Source organism: Musca domestica, unplaced genomic scaffold (genome assembly GCF_030504385.1).
Source record: "Musca domestica strain aabys unplaced genomic scaffold, Musca_domestica.polishedcontigs.V.1.1 27, whole genome shotgun sequence".
In the NCBI taxonomy this organism is placed as follows: Eukaryota; Metazoa; Arthropoda; class Insecta; order Diptera; family Muscidae; genus Musca; species Musca domestica.
In genome coordinates this window covers 9,749,027-9,770,184 of record NW_026712286.1, presented here as the reverse complement: position 1 = coordinate 9,770,184, position 21,158 = coordinate 9,749,027, and the positions used below count along the sequence as shown (strand labels likewise).

Here is a 21,158-nt window from a genome sequence, read left to right as displayed (position 1 = left end):
AAGGGTTATAGAAGTAGTTTTAAAAAAATTAAGGTAAGCAATAATTCAAGAATTATTAAAGTAAAAATCCCATGTGACGTATAAGTGCTGTCGAAAATCATACGCCATGGCGCTCCTTTAAAGCAAACTACTAATTGATAATAAATAACTAAAAACTTAATTGAAATAATATTTTTAGATAATGATGACCTTGCGGCTAGCCCTATGAAGCAACGGAGAGTCTCGAATATTAAGAGTGATAAATCAGAAAATGCAGATTCGGAATCTGTGGATTTAATTAAATAAATGTGTATAGAAACTTTTTGGAAATTCCAAAAAAAAACTTACAAAAAAATCGACCACAATTTTATTGACAAGAAAAAAATTATTTAATTAAACTTGAAAGTTTTGGTTGTTTGGAAAATTTTCCCAAATTTATAAACAAAGGTATTGATTTATGAAAACCAATTACATTTTCTGAATCTTCAGGGACTTCGAAACGCGCCAGTATTCATAATTCTCCCGTGGGTAATAAAAAATTCGAGAAAGCCCGGTCATAGTTCCATCACTCAAATTTTTTCCTGGGATCAAACATTTTTGAGTATTTAAAAAAGTGTCTCAAATTATTTTGAAAAATTATGGTTATTTATTATGTAATTTCAGTTTTATAATCCGTGGAATGCACTTAATAAGATTATAGAAAAATTGAACATGGTTGCCATTATAGTGTAAGAAAAAATCGACCAAAATTTTATAGACAATAAAAATTATTTTCAAATTAAAGTTTTGGTTATTTAGGAAATGTCCCAGTACTGTTATACAAAGTTATTGATTGATGAAAACCAATTACATTTCCTGAATCTTCAAAGCCTTCGAAATGCGCCTGCATTCAAACTTCTCCCGTCGATAATAAAAATTTCAAGAAAAACCTGCTATATTTCCATTACTCAAATTTATTCTGGGATCAACACTTTTTGAGTATTTTAAAAAGTGCCTCAAATTATTACGAAAAATTATGTTTTTTTATTATGTAATTTCAATTTTATCATCCGTGGAATGCACCTAAAAAGCTTATAGAAAAATTGAACATGGTTACCATTACAGTATAAGAAAAAACCGACCAAAATTTTATGGACAAGAAAAATTATTTTAAAATTAAAGTTTTGGTTATTTAGGAAATGTTCCAAAACTGTTATACAAAGTTATTGATTAATGAAAACCAATTACATTTTCTGAATCTTCAGGGGCTTCGAAAAGTGCCTATATTCAAACTTCTCCCGTGGATATTAAAAATTTCAAAAAAATCCGGCCATATTTCAATTACTGAAAACATTTTCTGTGATTAAAAATTTTTGAGTATTTTAAAAGTTCCTCAAATTATTTCGAAAAATTGTAGCAAATTATTATCTACTTTCAGTTTTGTAAGCCCTGGAGTGTACTTAATAAGCTCATGGAAAAATTGAACATAGTTGACATTATAGTATAAGAAAAAATCGACCAAAATTTTATGGACAAAAAAAATTATTTTAAAGTTAACGTTTTGGTTATTTAGGAAATGTTCCAAAACTGTCACACAAAGTTATTGTTTAATGAAAACCAACTACATTTTCTGAATCTCCAGGGGCTTCGAAACGTGTCTGCATTCAAACTTTTCCTGTAGATAATAAACAGTTCTACAAATTCCGGCCATATTTCAATTACTCAATAGTTTTTCTGGGATCAAATATTTTTGAGTATTTTAAAAAGTGATTCAAATTATTTCGAAAAATTGTAGTAATATATTTTTTAATTTCAGTTTTATAATCCAGCGAATGCACTTAATACGCTCACATAAAAATTTACCAGGGTTACCATTACTATATAAGTAGAAAATCGACCAAATTTAAGTTACCGAAGGAGTTTTTTTGGACTTAACATTTTTGGTTATCTTGGGAAATATCTCTAAACTACTCAAGAACGTAATAAATTTATGTTAATCAAAAGCTATTTTGAAATCTTAAGGGTCTTTAGAAGGCTACATAAAAAGAGTTTGCCCAGTTTTGAAACAAAATCATTAGCAAAACTGACCAAGTTTCTGTTACGCAAAAATGTTCTATGATAGGTGGTAATCAGTAGAGAATTCTTTAAAATTCTTCCAACTCTTCCTAAAATTGTTGGAAATGTTTTGAGTAACATCTGCATTGGAATTTGTGAAAATATAAGAATTTAATTTTGTTTCTATCTTTTTTTGCATTTGATCACTGTTGCGTATAAATATTGCCGTCATTTATACGACACCCATACCAATATTCATTTATTATTAATTTATGTTGATCTGCATATTTAAATCTTATTTAAATGTCCTTAAAGACCGAATCCTTATGAAAATTTAAGTATTTAATTTTGTTTCTATGTTTTTATTTTGCATTTGAGCACTGTTGCGTATAAATATTGTCATCACTTATACAGCACCCATACCAATATTCATTTATTATTAATTTATGTTGATCTGCATATTATATGTCCTATGAGGATCCTTTGGGAGGCCTTTTGTCTTCATAGATGTTATATTTTTTATTTTCTTTAAATTATTTTAGTATTTGAACACCCTGTCGTATGAGCAGTGTCATCACTTATTCGACCCTCCAGACGACTTTCATATATTCTTATTTTATGTTCAAATTTTTATTTATTTAGTTTTTAAATATTTATATCTTATGTAAATGTCCTTTGAAGACCCTTGGGAAGGTATTTTGTTTCATTGATGTTATATTTTTGATTCTTCTTCAAATATTTTAGCATTTGAATACTCTGACGAATGAGTATTGATGTCACTTATACGACTTCACACTAATATTGATATATTATAATTTATGTTGATCTGCATATTTAAATCTTATGTAATGGTCTTTTGAGAATCCTCTGGGAGACCTTTTGTCTTCATTGATGTTATGTTTTTGAGTTTCCTTAAATTATTTTAGGATTTGAACACTCTGACGTATGGGCATTGTCATCACTCATACGTCCCTCAAGACGATTTTCATATATTCTTATTTTATGTTTAAATTTTTAGTTATTTAGTTTTTAAATGTTATGTAAATGTCCTTTGAAGACCCTTGGGAGGGTATTTTGTTTCATTGATATTTAATTTTTGATTTTTCTTAAATTATTTTAGCATTTGAACACTCTGTCGTATGAGTATTGACGTCACTTATACGGCCATCACACTAATATTTTTATATAATTATTTTAGGCTTCTCTACAGATTCAAATCTTATGTAAATGTCCTTTGAGGATCCTTTGGGAGGTCTTTTGTCTTCATTGATATTATATTTTTGATTTTCCTTAAATTATTTTAACATTTAAGCACTCTGACGTATGAGTATAGCCATCACTCATACGACCCCCAAGACGATTTTCATATTTTTTTTATTTTATGTTGAGATTTTTATTTATTTAGTTTTTAAATATTTAAATCTTATGTAAATGTCCTTCGAAGACCCTTGGGAAGGCATTTCGTCTTCATTGAAATTATATTTTGTATTTTCCTTAAATTATTTTAGCATTGAAACACTCTGACGTATGTGTATTGACGTCACTCATACGACACCCATACTAAATTGTATGTTTATTATTTTATGTTGAAATTTTATGTATTTAGGCTTTAAATAACAAACAAATTCGGAATTTTAAAATAAATTTTACTGGATTTAAGTAAATATTATTCACAGCATTGACACACAAGGCATTTGGAAGTTATTAAATATTTACTAACTGTCTCAAAACTATTCATAAATGTTCCATAGCAGAAAAAAAAATTTGCTTCCCATTTTAAGTCATTACATTCAATTACTGGCCATTTTGGATTGTCACTCAATTATTCATCATTTGAAAATTATTTCCTTCCTCGAATATGATTTCTATTTTTACATATTTAAAAATTTGTATTTAAAATGAATTTTAAATATTTGAAAATGTAAAGGGGTGAGCTTGAGGGGGTTGCCTGGAAACTATTGAGGGCAATTTTTTTGATTTCCCTAAAAATCCCAGATATGTTGAAATGTGAATGTGTTGGATGTCTTCGAATGTATTTGTGGTAATTTACTTCACAGCCTTGCCAACCAACGTGTGTGTGTAAACGATAACAACATTGACAAATGGTTTTTTAATGACATTTGAAATTCGACGGAAATGAAGTTGATAGACGACAACGATGATGATGAGGACGAAGACTAGTTAGTGCTTGGTAAAATCTATGTCAAACATAAAATTGCATTTCAACATTTTTCGGTGTGTCATGTTAGATCCTCTGTTCTGAAGAGGAAGTCAGTTGTGTGGTTATATGTTAACAACTTTTCCCCCCTCCGGAGGAAAGACAACAATATTTGCTGTGTTAAGATTTTGAAAAAAATAAATCATGATTTTTCATCTACTCTATTAGGCAGTGGATTTAAGTTTTTGTTACTTCCTTTCGTTTTTGTCTATTTTCCTCCTTCACATATATCTTTGGGGTTTATCACTTTATCTTGTTGACTAAGCAACGAACAGGGCTCATATCGGCACAAATTGCCTGGGCTCAAGTGATGATGGGTATTTAAGGCAATTTGTTTGCTTTTTTTTTTGGATTCTTTTTGGATTTTTTTCGTCGTGGGTTTGTTTTACTTCACCCTGAAATTTATATGAATTTTCCACAGCCCAGCTTTTTAAGGCTTTGGAAAATTTCCTCTGAAAATGTTGTGATTTTTAAGATGTCTATCACATTCTCCTAATTCCTCATAAAGACCTACAACTCAGCGATAAAATTTTGCACTTGGAAAACTGTCTCGTAAAATGATTATCCAATTCATCATAAAGAGATTTTAAAAGGCTCACAATTTTTAATTAGCTTCTAAAGTGCTTAACGAAAGGTTGGGAAATTAATTTTTTCTTGTCAGGTGTTCGATGAGGAGCTCATTCAACTGTCTGGCCAAGAAGTCTACAGAGATTATGTTTATGAATAATTTTGAAAACCACATTGATTAAGTTTTATTTGGAAATCTAAAAGACCTCTTGGAAATATTGTCATTCATAATTGAACTAATTAAGATTTTTCATTCTTATTTTCCAGGTACTTCAGTTGGATGGGTGAGATAAAATACACGTAATTTACAGAGAAATATGTAATTGAAAAATCATAGAAATTTAAAAATTTCATAGGAGATGCAATAAATTTAAGTATTATTTATATCCTTTATTTAAAAAGAAATTGTAAATCGAAAAATTATAAAAAGTTATGAATTTAGTAGGAGTAACGATAAATTGAAGTATTTAATTTTAATGGTGGACAGCATGGCGTATAACTAACGACAGCACTCATACGCTCCTGAAGCACAAAGTAAAATATAATTCGTCGCAATATACCCTTTATAAACTCTGATTTTCTGACTTAATAGAGACCTGAAAAGGTAGAATAAATCATACGCAAAGATTTTCTTTCATAAAATCCAAAAAAAAAAAAAAATCATATACAATACATTTGCATCGAGGTCAAAGGGATTCCTGAAAATATTCAAATTAAAATTGATTTTTAAGAATTTCCTTACTCCATTTAGCCTTTATTTTCCATGGGTGGGTGAATTTAAGTACTAATTCTTTTTTATTAATAACATGTAATAGAAAAAAACACAAAAATTCTTAAATTTCCTAGGAAATGCAATGAATTTGAAAAATTTGAATAAATTGCTGGGCATCATGGCGTATAACTATTGACAACACTCATACGCCCGTTGCACATAAAATAATATTTCCATATTTGATTTGTCCCATTTATAAACCCCAATCTCTTGACTTCTAAGAGGCCTAAATAGACAAGATAAATTATGTATGAAGAGCCTATTTGAAAGCATCTCCCATAATTCCACAAAATATATGATTTTCCAAAAGTGGATCGACTTACTGGTTACCCAGCTTCTTGGCATAAACTCTTGGGGCAACCAAGTGTTGTGCACAGACTCCCCTATACAGTCAGCTGCTCTGCAAGAAATTTCTGGCCGATTAAATGCTCGAAAAAGAAACTCCCTGGCCAGTCAGCTTCTTAAAATAAACTCCCTGGCCTGTCAGCTTCTTAAAATAAACTCCCTGGCCAGCAGGCACCTTAGCATAAACTTCCTGGTCTAGATAGCTCCTCAGCGAAGACTCCTTGGCCAAGTAGCTGCTCCTCACAGATTTTGTAACCGGCTACTTGCTGCACAGAGACTCTCCGGCCAGCTAGCTGCTGTGCACAGAATCTCTGACCGGCTAGGTGCTTTGCATAAACTCATTGGTTAGCCAGCTTCTCGGCATAAACTCCCTGGTCTGTCAGCTTCTTAGAATAAACTCCCTGGACAGTCAGGTTCCTAAAATAAACTCCCTGGCCAGCAGGCACCTCTGCATAAACTTCCTGGTCTAGATAGCTTCTCAGCGAAGACTCTTTGGCCAACTAGCTGCTCTACACAGATTTCGTGACCGGCTTCTTGCTGCGCACAGACTCTCCGGCCAGCTAGCTGCTCTGCACTGAATCTCTGACCAGCTAGGCGCTTTGCATAAACTCATTGGTTAGCCAGCTTCTCGGCATAAACTCCCTGGCCTGTCAGCTTCTTAGAATAAACTCCCTGGCCCGTCAACTTCTTAAAATAAACTCCCTGGCCAACAGGGACCTCAGCATGAACTTCCTGGTCTAGATAGCTTCTCAGCGAAGACTCTTTGGCCAACTAGCTGCTCTACACAGATTTCGTGACCGGCTATTGCTGCGCAGAGACTCTCCGGCCAGCTAGCTGCTGTGTACAGAATCTCTGACGGACTAGTTGCTTTGTACAAACTCCTTGACCGGCCAACGCCTCAGCATGAAGTACCTGGCCATCTAGCTTCTCAGAATAGACTCCCTGTCCAGTCAACTGCTGTACACAGAATCTCTGACCGGCTTGCTGCTTTGCACAGCCTTCCTTGACCGGCCAGCTCCTCAACATGAAAAACCTGGCCAGCTAGCGTCTCAGGTTAAACTCCCTGTCCAGTCAACTGCCGTGCACAGAATCCCTGACCGACTAGCTGCTTTGCACAGACTCCTTGACCGGCCAGCTCCTCAGCATGAAATACCTGGCCAGCTAGCTTCTCAGGTTAGACTCCCTGTCCAGTCAACTGTTGTGCACAGAATCTCTAACAAGCTAGCTACTTTGCATAAATTCCTTGGCTAGCCAGCTCCTTAGCATAAAATACCTGGCCAGCCAGCTACTCTGCACACACTCCCTGACCAACCTGCTGCTCTGCAAAGAATCCCTGACCGGCCAGGTCCTCAGCGCAGAATCCCTGGTCGGCCAGCTTCTCCTCAAAGAGTACCCGGCCGGTCATCTGACTCCGCAGTTAATCTCCGACTGGCTAGCTGCTCTATACAGTATCCCTGGGCGACCAGCTGCTCTGCGCAGTACCTCTGACCGGTTAGCTGCTCCGGAAAAAATCCTTTGGCCGCCAACTGTTACAAAACCCATTGCCTCAGCATAGACTCTCTTGCCAGACACTTGCTTTGCATGCACCCCTTTGTAAGCCAGCTGCTCTGTAAAGACTTCCTGGCTCGCTTGCTGCTCAGCGTAAATCCTCTGGTCAGCCAGCCTCTCAGCACAGACTCCTTTACCAACTGGCTTCTCTGCACAGACTCCCTGGCCGGCCAGTTGCTTTGCTTAGAATCCCTGTTTCGCTAACTGCTATGCATAGAATCCCTGACCGCATAGCTGCTCTGCACAGAATCTCAGACCTGTCAGCTTTTCTTGACCGAGTCCCAGGTCAGCCAGCTCCTCAGCATAGACTCTGGGTTCAGACAGTTTCTCAGGATATATTCTCAAGCCCGTCAGTTCCTCAGGATAGATTCTCTGACCAGTTTGTTCTTCAAGATAGACTCTTAGATGAGTCAGTTTCATAGAGTAGACTCCCTACCCAGGCAGCTCTTCAAAATAAACTCTCAGTTCCTCAGAATTTACTTTCAGGCCAGTCAGTTTCTCAGGATAAACTCTTAGACAAGTCAGTTTCCCAGAATAGACTCCCTGTCCAGCCAGGTCCTCAGCATTAATTCACAGTTCAATCAGCTCATCAGCATAGACTCTTAGGCCAGACCGGTTAGGTTAGGCTGCGATTAGGTTAAGTTAGCTTAGTTTTTGTAGCACTTAAGAAACATATTTTTGAAATAAAACAGCCAAACCATTCGGTTGGTTTTCTTTTCTCGCTATTAAATTGATCCTCCGAGCAGGATCCGAATAAAGAATAGAGTTGACCATCGAAGAGGGAGATTGGACCCTATTCTAACTTTACATTGGTCCTTCAAGCCGGATCGAAAATTAAAACTACAACCAAAGAGTAAGGTTGTTCTTTCTTTTCCCATTTTTTGCACTGATTCTCCGAGCAGGATCCGAATAAAGAATAGAGTTGACCATCGAAGAGGGAGATTGGATTCTATTCTCATTTACATTGGTCCTTCGAGCCGGATCGAGAATTGAAATAACACCCAAACGAAGTGGTTGTGTTTCATTTCTCACTAAATATTGCTCCAGTCGAGCCAATTAGGGAATAGAGTTGACAATCGAAGAGGAGGATTGGACTCTATTCTAATTTATTAAAAACATTGATCCTCCGAGCAGGATTCGAATAAAGAATAGAGGTGACAATCGAAGAGGGAGATTGGACTCTATTCTAATTTACATTGGTTCTTCGAGCCGGATCGAGAATTGAATCAACAGCCTAACCATTCGGTTGGTTTCCCTTTCTCATAACCGAATAAAGAATAGAGTTGACAATCGAAGAGGGAGATTGGACTCTATTCTCATTTTCAACCACAAATTAAAGCGTATACGTCTCGGCAACAGTCATACGCCCTGAAGAACCGTCCATTATTAATTTGTTAGAATATTACATATAAATCTGATTTATTTCGAAAGCCAATGAAAGTCCATTTCTTTTTCGTCGAACTAATTTTTAGCTACACCAACATTTGTTCAAATTGATTGACACAAATTGAATTTACTGCCATTGCATTTTCTCCATGCCTTATTGAATAATACAAAAATTGCCTCCCGAAAAAAATAAAAGAAAAACTTGCCATTACATAAACACATTTCGTTCGGAATTGTTGTCCAACCTTTCAGAGGTCTTCGAGACAAATTGTATTACAAATGTGACACATAAATAATTGAATTTAAGACCACAATTTTATTTGATGAAATATTGTTAAAGGCAACTTTGTCATTGCCAAAAGGTTTCTCTCACAAATTGATTGGTGTTTCTCTTTTTTGTTTCTCTGGGTTCTGCAAAAATAATAACAACCGAAATTTTGGCATGTATTGCATGTTGTCTAGCTACTAAGAAACAATTTTCGTTTTTTTATTCTTCTTCGTTTTTACTCAAAGGTTATCATCATCGTTTGCTTTTGGCTTACATTCTTGTTTGCCAAGTGGAAAGAAAAAAAAAAACGTTGACCCATAAAAACCAGTCGAATATATAACAATAACATATACATACAATCATGGCTATATACATACATTATGAAGGTCAAGTCTAAGTACAAGTCACTCCAATGAATATGTCTATGAATATTAAATTCGGCTGTATGTGTATGTGTGAGTTTGACTCATTGGCTACTTGTGCGTGTGAATATTTCATGAAGACGCTGTTGAAAAGTTATGATGACAAGGTAATCATTTTTCACGGAGATTATGGAGGATGAAAAACGGGTCCATGTTCTACAACATATTTTGAAAATGGGCAAACTAATCAGGAAAAAAATATGAAATATGTAAAAGAAATCACTCAAAACTAGTTTGATGTAATCGGAGACTTGGGACGTATAGGTATTGACACTAAGTATACGCAGTGGTGTCCCCAGGGAATTTAAATATAATTTTAAGGAAAAAATCGTTAAGAATCCAAGAATATTTAATTGCAGGCCCTTGAAAAAAAAATCAATTAAAATCCACAATTATTGGACAGAGATGTAACTTTGGAGGTTGCTCAAATCACCCTTGCAAAAAATGGCACCCCTGAAAGGAGTTACGAAAGATTCACAATCAAGCGAAAGACGGTCCCTGCAAAAAATTATTAAAAATCCACAATTATTGAAGCGTTTTTAACGACTCCCTGGCCGGTTAGCTGCCCTGCATAGAATACCTGGCTGGACCACTCCTCAGCATAGAATCCCTGACAAGCTAGCTTTCAGGCGTAGACTCCCTGATCAGATAACTGCTCTGCACTAACCTCTGATCGGTTGGCTCCTCAGCATAGAGTTCCTGGTCAGCCAGGTTTTCAGCGTCGACTCCCTGGAAAGCCAACTGTCCTGAACCGAATCCCTGAGGGGCCAGCTGCTCTTTACGAAATACCAGGGGTGCAGATGATCTGCACAGAATTCCAGGGCGGCTGGCTGCTCTGCAAAGACTACCTGGTCTTCCAGCTTCTCTACATAGACTTCCCGGCCGTCCAGCTTCTCAGCATAGAATCCATGACCAGCTAGCTTCTGAGCATAGACTTCCTGGCCAGCCAGCTTCTCTACACAGACTTCCCGGCCGTCCAGCTCCTCACTACAGATTTGCTGGTCGGCCAGCTTCTCAGCGTAGACCTCATGGCCAGCCTGCCTCTCAGCGTAGACTCCTTGGCCAGCCAGCTGCTCTGCACAGAATCTCTGACCGGTTAGCTCCTCAGCGTAGATTTCCTTGCCAGCCTGGCTCTCAGCACAGACTTCCTGCCAGCCAGTTTCTCAGCGTAGACTTCCTGGCCAGCCAACTGCTCTGCACCGAATGCCTGACCTGCCAGTTGCTCTGCATAAATTCCTTTGACGGCTTGCTCTGCATAGACATCCAGACCAGCCAGCTCTTCAGCATAGACTTCCTGGCCAGCCAGCTCTTCAGCATAGACTTCCTTGCCGGTCAGTCTCTCAGCGTAGACTCCCTAGCCAGTCAACTGCTCTGCACAGAATCCCTGGCCGGCTAATTGCTCTGCACAGAATTCCTGAGGGGCCATCTGCTCTGTATGAGATTCCTGGGGCGCAGCTACTCTGCACAGAATCCCAGGGCCGCTAGCTTCTCTGCGTATACTACCTAGTCAGCCAGCTTCTCTACACATACTTTCCGGCCGTCCAGTTTCTCAGTATAGATTTTCTGGTCGGTAAACTCACAGCGTAGACCTCCTGGCCAGCCTGCCTCTCAGCGTAGACTCCCTGGCCAGCCAGTCGCTCAGGACAGAATCCCTGGCCCGTCAGCTTCTCAGCGCAGACTTTCTGGCCAGTCTGGCTCTCTGCGTAGACTGCCTGTCCAGCAAGCCGCTCAGCATAGATTCCCTGACGAGCCAGCTACTCGGCATAAAATCCCTGGCCGGCCAACTCCTCAGCATAGAATCCCTGGCCAGCCAGTTTTTCCACATCAACTCCCTGGCCGGCCAGCAGCTCTGCTCTGGCCAACCACCTTCTCTACACATAATACCTGACCGGCAAGCATCTTAGCGTAGAATCCATGACCAGAAAGCTACGCAGAATAGACTCCCTGGCCAGCCAGCTTTTAAGAGTAAATTCTCTGGCCAGTCAGCGGATCGGCACAGAAACCTTAGGCGTGCAGCTGCTCTGCACAGACTCACAGGGCAGCCAGATTCTCAGCGCAGTCTCCCTGGCCAGGCAGATGCACTGCACGGAATCCCTGGTCGGTTAGCTGTTCTAAACAGATTATCAGCGTAAAACCTGTTTCCAGCTAGTTTCTCAGCATAAGCTCCCTGTCCAGCCAGCTCCACTGCACAGAATCTCTGGCCAGATCGAAATCACTGGTCGGAAGGACCTTGAAAAATTTATTAAAAAAATCAAACATTCATTATCAGAACTCCATTGCGTATGAGTTGTGTCAGCACTTATACGCACCCTAGTCCCTTTTCGTCTAGAAATTTCAAGAGTTTCTTAAAACGAATTTCCATTTATTTTCTAAATTGAGTAATCTTCTGTTCTTAACCTGTTTTTCATTCTCTGGGCATGTTTTTCAATTCCACTCTCCAAGAGCTTAAATTACATCTTTTAAAAATAATAACTTCTTTTGTCTTGGCTCTTGAGTTGTGGAGCATTTTATCCATTGTTATTTCCGTCTAAGCATGTTTCTGCCATGAAGCTATCCATTTTCTTTGCCATTCGAAGCATGCCAATTAGAAAATGTGTTTTGTTTTTGTCTTTACATTTTCCATTCATTTTTTGCTTTTCTTTGGCCGGACTGGACTCTTGTAATTAAAGAACATTTCGTTGTAGATGTTGTCTCGGTGTTTTGTTGTCCTGCCATCTTCGTTCTTTATCCCAGCTATGGTAAGGGAAATCTTCTTCTATTTCTTTATCTTCGTCTAATTTCATGGCTACGGTATTTCGGAGATGAGGGTCCATAAGTCTTGATAAAAATATCCTTGGCAACACCACCATATCCTCTGGAATATTTCGGGGAAGCATTTTGTTGTCATTGTAGCTTCTGCTTTTATTTGAAAGGACTTTTTCGGGTAACTACAAAGGCACGTGACACAATTAACTCGCTGGTAAAAATGATGGCATGCCAAGCCTTGTTGTTGGCCATGTCTCTTTGAGCGGACAGCCCAGCAACATGGCCATGTTTTTTCGTGTTCCTCTTTTCAAAATCAGTTTATCCTTGTCTCATTATCTTTTGCCATCTCCCGGGGGCCAGAGTTTTTTTTTCGGTGTTATAGTAACAACCCAAAACAAAAAAAAAAAAAAAAAACAAAAAAAAATACTTTTGGGAATGCTTCGCCTGCTCTCCGGACAATAGTTTGCGGCTTCCATTGCTTTGGTGTTTTATTTTATTTTTTTTTCCTTTTCTTGTCTCACATTTTATTTCTTGTTTTTCTCACCGAGAATTTTTATCCTCGCTGGGGTATTTTTATTAAGAACCACAAAATGGGATATAAAGAAAAATAAAAAACGAAAATTCTCGTAGAAGAAGAAAAATACCAGTTCTTTGTCCATTGGAATGTCTTGGACGTGAGCTCCCCGGGAAATGTTTGCCGTACATGCCGCCTGTCCTGTCCTGAGCTGTTGTGTATTTTTCCATACTCGAAAGCCATGAATTTAAGTGTTAATCACGTTAATTTGTTTGTTGTCCGAACGTGAGAAAATTCCCAAAAGGGAAAGTGTGAGAGTTGCTGTTTTTTTCCTTTTTTTTCATATCCTTTCTTCCTTAGACATGCTGACCATAAAGCGAATTTTTTGTGTCAACTGAGGACATAATGACCAAAAGGAGATATGTAACACGTTTCGTAGATGTAAAACTAAATTAATATAATTTATTTTGTAATATCTTCCTCTTTCTTTTATAAATTGCGAAGAGGTGTATAGAGAAAAGAGGTAGAGAAGATAGAAAAAATTGAGGAATGGTTGCTTGGAGCGTATGATGTATGTCAATATGTATACGCCCCAAATGCTAACGTGAAAGAGGTGGTGGGGCAGATAAAACATTATTTTTTTATAATTGTTTTTTTTTTTTTGTATTTTCCAAGACCAACCAGGGCATGTTTTAGGAATTCACATGACATATTAAATTATATTTTTTTTTCGTCCTTCGGATTTTTTGATTTTTTTTAATATTTTAAATTTTATTTGGCAACGAAATAACGATTTTAGACTCTAGGTCTCTTTGGACTAAATCCGTTTAACGATATTTAGTGTTGATCTAGCTGTACAAAATACTTTGCTTGGAGCGTATGATGACTGCCCATATGTATACGACCCAAATACCAACGTGGAGGAGGTGATATGGGGCAGATGACAAATATTTTTTTTATTATTTTTTTTGTATTTTCCAAGGCCAATCAGGGGACGTTTTAGGAATTCACAAGACATTTTAAATTATTTTTTTTCGTCCTGCAGATTTTTTTTATTTTTATTTTCATTTAAACTTTATTTTTATAACGATTTTAGACCCTAGGTCTCTTTGGACTAAATCCGTTTCAGGATATTTAGAGTTGATCTAGCTGTACAAAATACTTTGCTTGGAGCGTATGATGACTGTCAATATGTATACGCCCAAAATGCCAACGTGGAAGAGGTGATGGGGCGATGAAAAATTATTTTTTATTTTATTTTTTTTTTTTGTTTTATTTTCCAACTCACAAGACATTTTAAATTATATTTTTTTTCGTCCTGCGGATTTTTTGATTAATTCATATTCATATTTTAAATTTTATTCGGCAACGAAATAACGACTAAATCCGTTTAAGGATATTTAGAGTTGATCTAGCTGTACAAAATACCTTGCTTGGAGCCAATATGTATACGAACCAGATGCCAACGTGGAAGAGGTGATGGGCCAGATGAAAAATTATTTTTTTTTTTGCATTTTCCAAGACCAACCAGGGGAAGTTTTAGGAATTCACACGAAATTTTAAATTATATTTTTTCGCCTACGGATAATAATATATATATTATTATATATATCTAAAATTTTAAATTTTATTCGACAACGAAATAACGATTTTAGACCCTAGGTCTCTTTGGACTAAATCCGTTTCAGGATATTTAAAGTTGATCTAGCTGTACAAAATACTTTGTATATACTTTTGAATGCGGTCGAGGCGCCCGGAAAATCTAGCAATATCATCAATAAATATTGTAAAATTACATATTTCCCAGCCGCCATAAAATATCACATGTGAAGAATTCGGTGATCTTGTGCGCTGTGCTCATACGATAATGTAACAGATAATAAAGGTTATGACCCACACGCACAGACATTCGATGCGCTCTGTAAATGTACAAGAACACTTCAATGAAATGATAAGCAGCCCTGCAATGCTCTACATTCAATATTAGAATAGATAAGAATAATTGTGTGGTTGCGAATAGGTTAAGTTAGATTAGTTTCAGTAGTTCCTAAGGATCAAATTTTTAAATAAAAACTAGAATAAAATCTACACCCAAGCGAAGCAGTTGTATTCTCTTTCACTTTCTACATTGTTCCAGTCGAACCGATAATAGAACAGCATTGACAATCGAAGAGGGAGATTGGATTCCGCCCTGATTATGAAAAGACACTAGCGATGTCCGTCCGCGTGTCTGGCTGGTGCGCACAATAACTCTCGCATGGAGTATCCGATTTCGTCCAAACTTGGTACATCGTATGGAGATGGGCAATATCGGTCCACTCCCTCTGGTACAACCCTCACAAAAGGTCGAAATTATCAAAAAAATATATATTTTGCACTGCACTGAAAGATTGATCCGATTTTGCTCTAACTTTGCCAATCACAATATTTACATCAGTGTTAGGTCAGGTGCGAAAATGGAGAATATCAGTTCACTCGATAAAATACCTTCACCACAAAGGGTCAACATTTCTAATAATTATAACCCTTATAGTATGTGATATAAGAATCCGATTGTCTTCAAATTACACATTTTTATTAACCCAAGGTCTGTTGCGAAAATGGGATACATCGGCCTACTTCTTCTAGTACCTCCCCCACAGAGGGTCAAGATTTCATAAGTCCAGTAAGCTCATAAAACACGAAATTAACATCCGATTCCATTCACACTTGGTACATCTCAATGTTTCCATCAACATAAAATCTGTTATAAAGATTGTACAGATCGGACCATTCCTTCTGGTACCTCCCCCACGAAGGGTCTAAGTATTGAATTACAAAACGATTATATAATCCGAAATAAGCTTCCGGTTTCCTTAATATTTCACACTTCCCAATATTTTTGTAAACAAAAGATCTGCAGCGAAGTTGGAATATATCGGTGGACACCTTCTGGTATCTCCCCCACAAAGGGTCGGAATTTGGAATATCCATGAAGCTCATAAAACTCGGAATTAACATCCGATTCCATTCAGACTTGCCATCTCAACATATCCATCAACGCACGATCTGTTATCAAGTTGATAGAGGTCGGACCATTTATTCTGGTCCCCCCAAAAGTCGGAGTTTTGAATAACCTAAACGATTATATAATCCGAAATAAGCATCCGGTTGTCTTCATATTTCCCACATCCCAATATTTTTGTAAACAATTTTTTGTATTTTGGTAGAGATCGGACCATTTCTTCTGGTAACTCCCGCACAAAGTATCGAAGTTTTAAATAACCAAAACGATTATAAAATCCGAAATAAGCATCCGACTCTCTTCATTATTTCACACATGCTTTTATTTTTACTAACACAAGATCTTCTGTGAAGATGGAATTATTAAAAACTCAACCTAAAGAATTCGGTGGGATTTCCTTACCCCTGAAAGAGAATTGTCCATATAGGTCTACGATATTCGGTACCTCCCTATATTCGGTATTTTTACGATTTTAGCAACATTATTCACCGGATGTGTTTCAAATTTCATATTTGAAGATCCTACCAAGTATTATAGCCTACGACAGGAAATTGTCTATGCAGGTCCAGGTCTCCATATGGCCCCATATAACGGTATCTCTCTTTATTTGGTATTTGGATGATTTTAGGTACATTATTCACCGGAATTGTTTGTAACTTTGTATTTGAAGTTCCAAATAGGTACTACAGCTAATGACAGAAAATTACTCAAATAGGTCCAGGGCCCCACGCAACGGTACCTCCCGATATTCGGTATTTCGATGATTTTAGCCAAAATTCTAATCGGAACTGTTTCAAATTTCATATTTGAAGCTCTTAATAGCTACTACAGCCTGTGACAGCAAATTGCTCAAACAGGTGCAGGTCTTCGTATAGCGCCCATATAACGGCACCTCCCTATATTCGGTATTTTGATGATTTTAGCGACATTATTCAACGGCATTGTTTTAAATTTCGTATTTGAAGTTCCAAATAGGTACTACAGCCTAGGACAGATAATTATCTGTGCAGGTCCACGTCTTTGTATAGCCCCCATATAACTATACCTCCCGATCTTCGGTATTTTGATGAATTTAGCGACATTATTCACCGGAATTGTTTCAAATTTCGTATTTGAAGTTCCAAAGAGGTACTCCAGCCCAAGACAGAAAATGTTCTGCGCAGGTCTACGTCTTCGCTTAGTCCCCATAAACGGTACCTCCCGATATTCGGTGTTTTGATGATTTCAGCGACACTATTCACCGGAATTGTTTCAAATTTGGTATTTAAAGTTCATAATGGGTACTACAGCCTATGATAGAAAAATGTCTGTGCAGGTTGAAGTCTTCGTATAGCCCCCACACAACGGTACCTCCCGATATTCGGTATTTCGATGATTTTAGCCACAATTCTAATCGGAAATATTTCAAATTTCGTATTTGAAGCTCTTAATAGGTACTACAGCCTGTGACAGCAAATTGCTCAAACAGGTCCAAGTCTTCGTATAGCCCCCATATAACGGTACCGCCCGATATTCGGTATTTTGATGACTTTACCGACATTATTCACCGGAATTGTTTCAAATGTGGTATTTAAAATTCGAAATGGATGCTACAACCTATGACAGGTTGTGAAGTTACTACAGCCCATGACAAAAATTACTTATGCAGGACCACAGCTTCGTATAATCCCTATATAACGGCATTTTCGACTGACTTTTTTATTTATTTATTTTTTTTTTTTTGAAAATTTTCAAGTTTCTTACAAATGGTGGAGGGTATAAAACGTTCGGCTCGGTCGAGGTTAGTTTCTTTTTTACTTGTTGCTGTTGTATTTTCCGAGTCTATTTTTTGTTTTTTTTTTTTTTTTTTTGAAATTTCGACATCCTTTTTAGAGTAAAATTTTTTGTTATTTATTTATTTTTATTTTTAATTTTTTTTTTTTTTTTTTTTTTTTTTTGTAAAAAAAAACTTTCCCCATAAAACTCAGTTCCTGAACCTCGTTCATGCCAAGTATTTTATTTATTTTTTTTTTTTTTGAAAATTATCAAGTTTCCTGCAAATAAAAAAATAAAAAGTTGTTGTTGTATTTTCCGAGTCCAACTTTTAGATTCTAATTTATTTTATTTATTAATTAATTATTATTATTTTTTTTTTTTTTTGTTGAAATTTCGACATCCCTTTTAGGGTAAAAAACTCCATTCTTTTTGCTATTTATTTATTTTTATTTATTATTTTATTTTTTTTTTTGTTTTGTTTTTTTTTTTTTTTTTTTTTTTTTTTTTTTTAAAAAAAACTTTCCCCATGAAATTCAGTTCCTGTTCGCCGCCTCGTTCAAAATATTAAATGTCCATAATTTGTCTAATATGTGATGATCAAAATAAAAAGAGAGCACCCTTTTTTTAATTTTACAAATTTTTTCGACATCAGTTTCAGTCTTAGAAAGGTCATCCTTTTTATTGATTTTTTCCTTTTTATATTTTCCCTTTAAAAAAACTTTCCCCATAAATCTCGGTACCTGTTAGCCGATTCGTTCAAGCTATTAAATTTCCATAATAGTTGTGATATGTGATTCTCCAAGAAAAAGCAAGAAAGAAAAGCACAACACCCATTCGTTTCATTTCATACTTAATTCTTAAACTTATTTATTATTCAAAGTTGAATGGAAAATCTCACTGCAATGCAGTAAGTCTAACCATATCATAAAAGTCTCAAACTCTGCTGGAATCCGCGAAGAAAGGAAATTCGAAGCAGAAGAAAAAAAACCGAATTGAGAGAGGAAAAAATTGAGAAAAAGAAAACACATCCCCCCAACTGGGATGACTTCTTTTGAAATGTTCCGAGGAAGTTAGGTGTGCTCTTATTGCATACTCGAGCTCACCTCTTCCCCCCCCCCCCACCTTTTAAAAAACAGAAAGAAATACGTTTTGCCATAAAAATCTGTTTGCAGCTTAAAACAAAAACAATAACAATAAGTTTTTACTAACTATTTTTTTTCTCTTTTGTTCTCTCTCTCTCTCTCTCTCTTCTCTCTTTTTGATATCTTTTTCAGGCAACAAAGGACAAAGGAATTTTTGGGGAAAAAAATCGTACATTTGGAATGCCAGCAATAACCCAAAGCGTGCGACTTGTGTAGGCTCCCCCCACCACCACTCCGCCAGCCTGGACACAAACCCAGTTGAAAATGCATTCCATTTGCAAAGAGTTGCTCCTGCAGCCACAGTTGCTTCAATTGCCACAGAGACATAAATTTTGCTTAAGATAAAACTTTATAACAACAGACAATTGCAAACAGTCGTTTTCGTTTTGTTTTCGGTTCAGGTTTGTCCTGAATTTCCAAAAAAAATTCCCAACCCCCTCTCTGGTAGGGGAAGAAATCTGGTGTATTTATTTAAACTTCCATTTCATTTGGAGTAGCTCCACTCCATGGTGTCATAAAGCTCAATAATTGCAGAAGACCTGCAAAATATATATAAACTAAAAGAGAGCCCTTCCCCCTTCCCTACATTGCTCAAAAACCACCCCCTCCCCCCTCAAAATGAGCTCAAAAACAGAATGTTGTTTTCTAAACCTCCGCACCTACCTGATATATTTATGCTGCTATCTGCTGGTGGTGGTGGCAGCCGGTTCCCGGGTGGTCAACGGTTTGAAATGTTATTGCAATCCCAAGGAGTGTGACGTCATCAGTTCACTGGATTGCCCCGGCAAGGGGTTGATTGTTTTGGATCCATGCAAGTGAGTATTACAACAAAAAATAAAATTTTCTATAGAAAAAATCAACAATAATCCCCGGTAATAGGACCTACGAGACATGAAAAACTCCATTATTTAAGGCATGTCAAAAATTTAGGACTTCCAAAGGATATCAAAAAATTCTAAGGAAAACCAAATTTTTAGCGATATTCTCATATAGGGATCTCCCAAGAATATTATTTTGGGCATGTCAAAAATTTGGGACCTCCAAGAGATATCAAAAGATTCTACAGAATACCATATTTGTAGAGAAATCCTCATATAAGGATCTACCAAGAATATTCAAAAGTTGCCAAATACTTGAGTCCTTTAGAAAATGGCTCTAAAATTATTCAATAGATTTTTTGGACCCTTCGAGAGTTATAGCTTGTTTTGGTTTCGAAAATTTCGACCAATTACGAAAACGTGGTCTTAGGATACTTATGGACCCATTTTGGAAATTTTGACTAGTTGCAATCGACCCGTGTGAGGTGCGAAAACTTTGATCCAGGAAATATGAAAATTTTTAATTTAGGTGACCAACGAAGCATTTCTGGAAACTATGGCCCATTTCGAGTGAGAGAAGAAAACGTTGACCCATAAAGGACCCTGTCGTTTGTCACTTGATCTGTACAAATACATTGACTTACGAGACTTTCCTGGACCCTTTCTGGAAACTATGACATGTTCTGGGTAAGGTAAGAATACGTGGGCCCATAAAAGACCCTCCTTTTGGAAATTTCGATGAATTCCGGGATCGGTACACGATATAGACCCGCTTTGTAAATATTGGCTAATTCCAGAGGAGGTACGGATATGTGGAGCTAGGAAACCTTAGACTTAGACTTAGTAGATCTAAGGGCCCTTTGGTTTTGGAAATTTCGTCCAATTTCGGGAAAGGCACCAAAACGTGAACTTAGGGGACCTATGGACCCGTTTTGGAAATGTTGGCTAATTCCGTGGAAGTTACAAAAATGTTGACCTAGGAGACCTATGTCCCTTTATGGAAATAATGACCAGTTCCGGTTGAGGAAAAAGAAACGTGGAAATTTCGATCAATTCCTGAATAGGCTCAAAAACAGAAACTATGGTCCATTCCTAATGAGATTGAAAACCATGGACCCATAAAAGACCCCGTCGTTTTGGAAATTTCAAACAATTCCGGAATAGGTACGAAAATGTGTACTTTGGAGACTTATGAACCCGTTTTGGAAAATTTTGGTATTTCCGGGGGAGGTACGAAAACGTGGACATAGGAAACCTATAAACCTATTATGATAATTTTCACTTGATTTGTACGAAAACGTTGACTTAGGAGACTTTACTGGACCCTTTCTGGGAACTATGACCTGTTTTGGGTAAGGAAAGAATACGTGGGCCCATAAAATAGCCTTCTTTTGGAAATTTCCACCAATTCTGGAATAAGTACACGATAGAAACCCGCTTTGGAAATGTTGGCTAATTCCAGGGGAGGTACGAAAATGTGGACCTGGGAAATCTATGAATCCATTTTTGAATTTTGCATTAGATTTGTTAGAGGTACGAACATTTTGAAGTAGAATACATAAGAGACCTATGGACCCGCTCTGAATTTTCACTCGAACAGTGAGATGTAGGAAAAATTGACTGAGTAGATCTAAGGACCCT

At 36.9% G+C, this 21,158-nt stretch overlaps 1 protein-coding gene across 1 annotated transcript in view; it reads left to right on the top strand.

Annotated features, from left to right (window-relative positions):
- The window catches only part of LOC105262427 (cysteine-rich motor neuron 1 protein), a 156,175-nt gene that overhangs the window by 33,411 nt on the left and 101,606 nt on the right, over positions 1 to 21,158 (top strand). The window contains exon 2 of the mRNA XM_059124186.1: positions 18,832 to 19,514. Within this exon, the coding sequence (XP_058980169.1) occupies positions 19,318 to 19,514 (197 nt within the window). The 5' untranslated portion in view covers positions 18,832 to 19,317. The remainder of the gene's footprint in view (positions 1 to 18,831; positions 19,515 to 21,158) is intronic.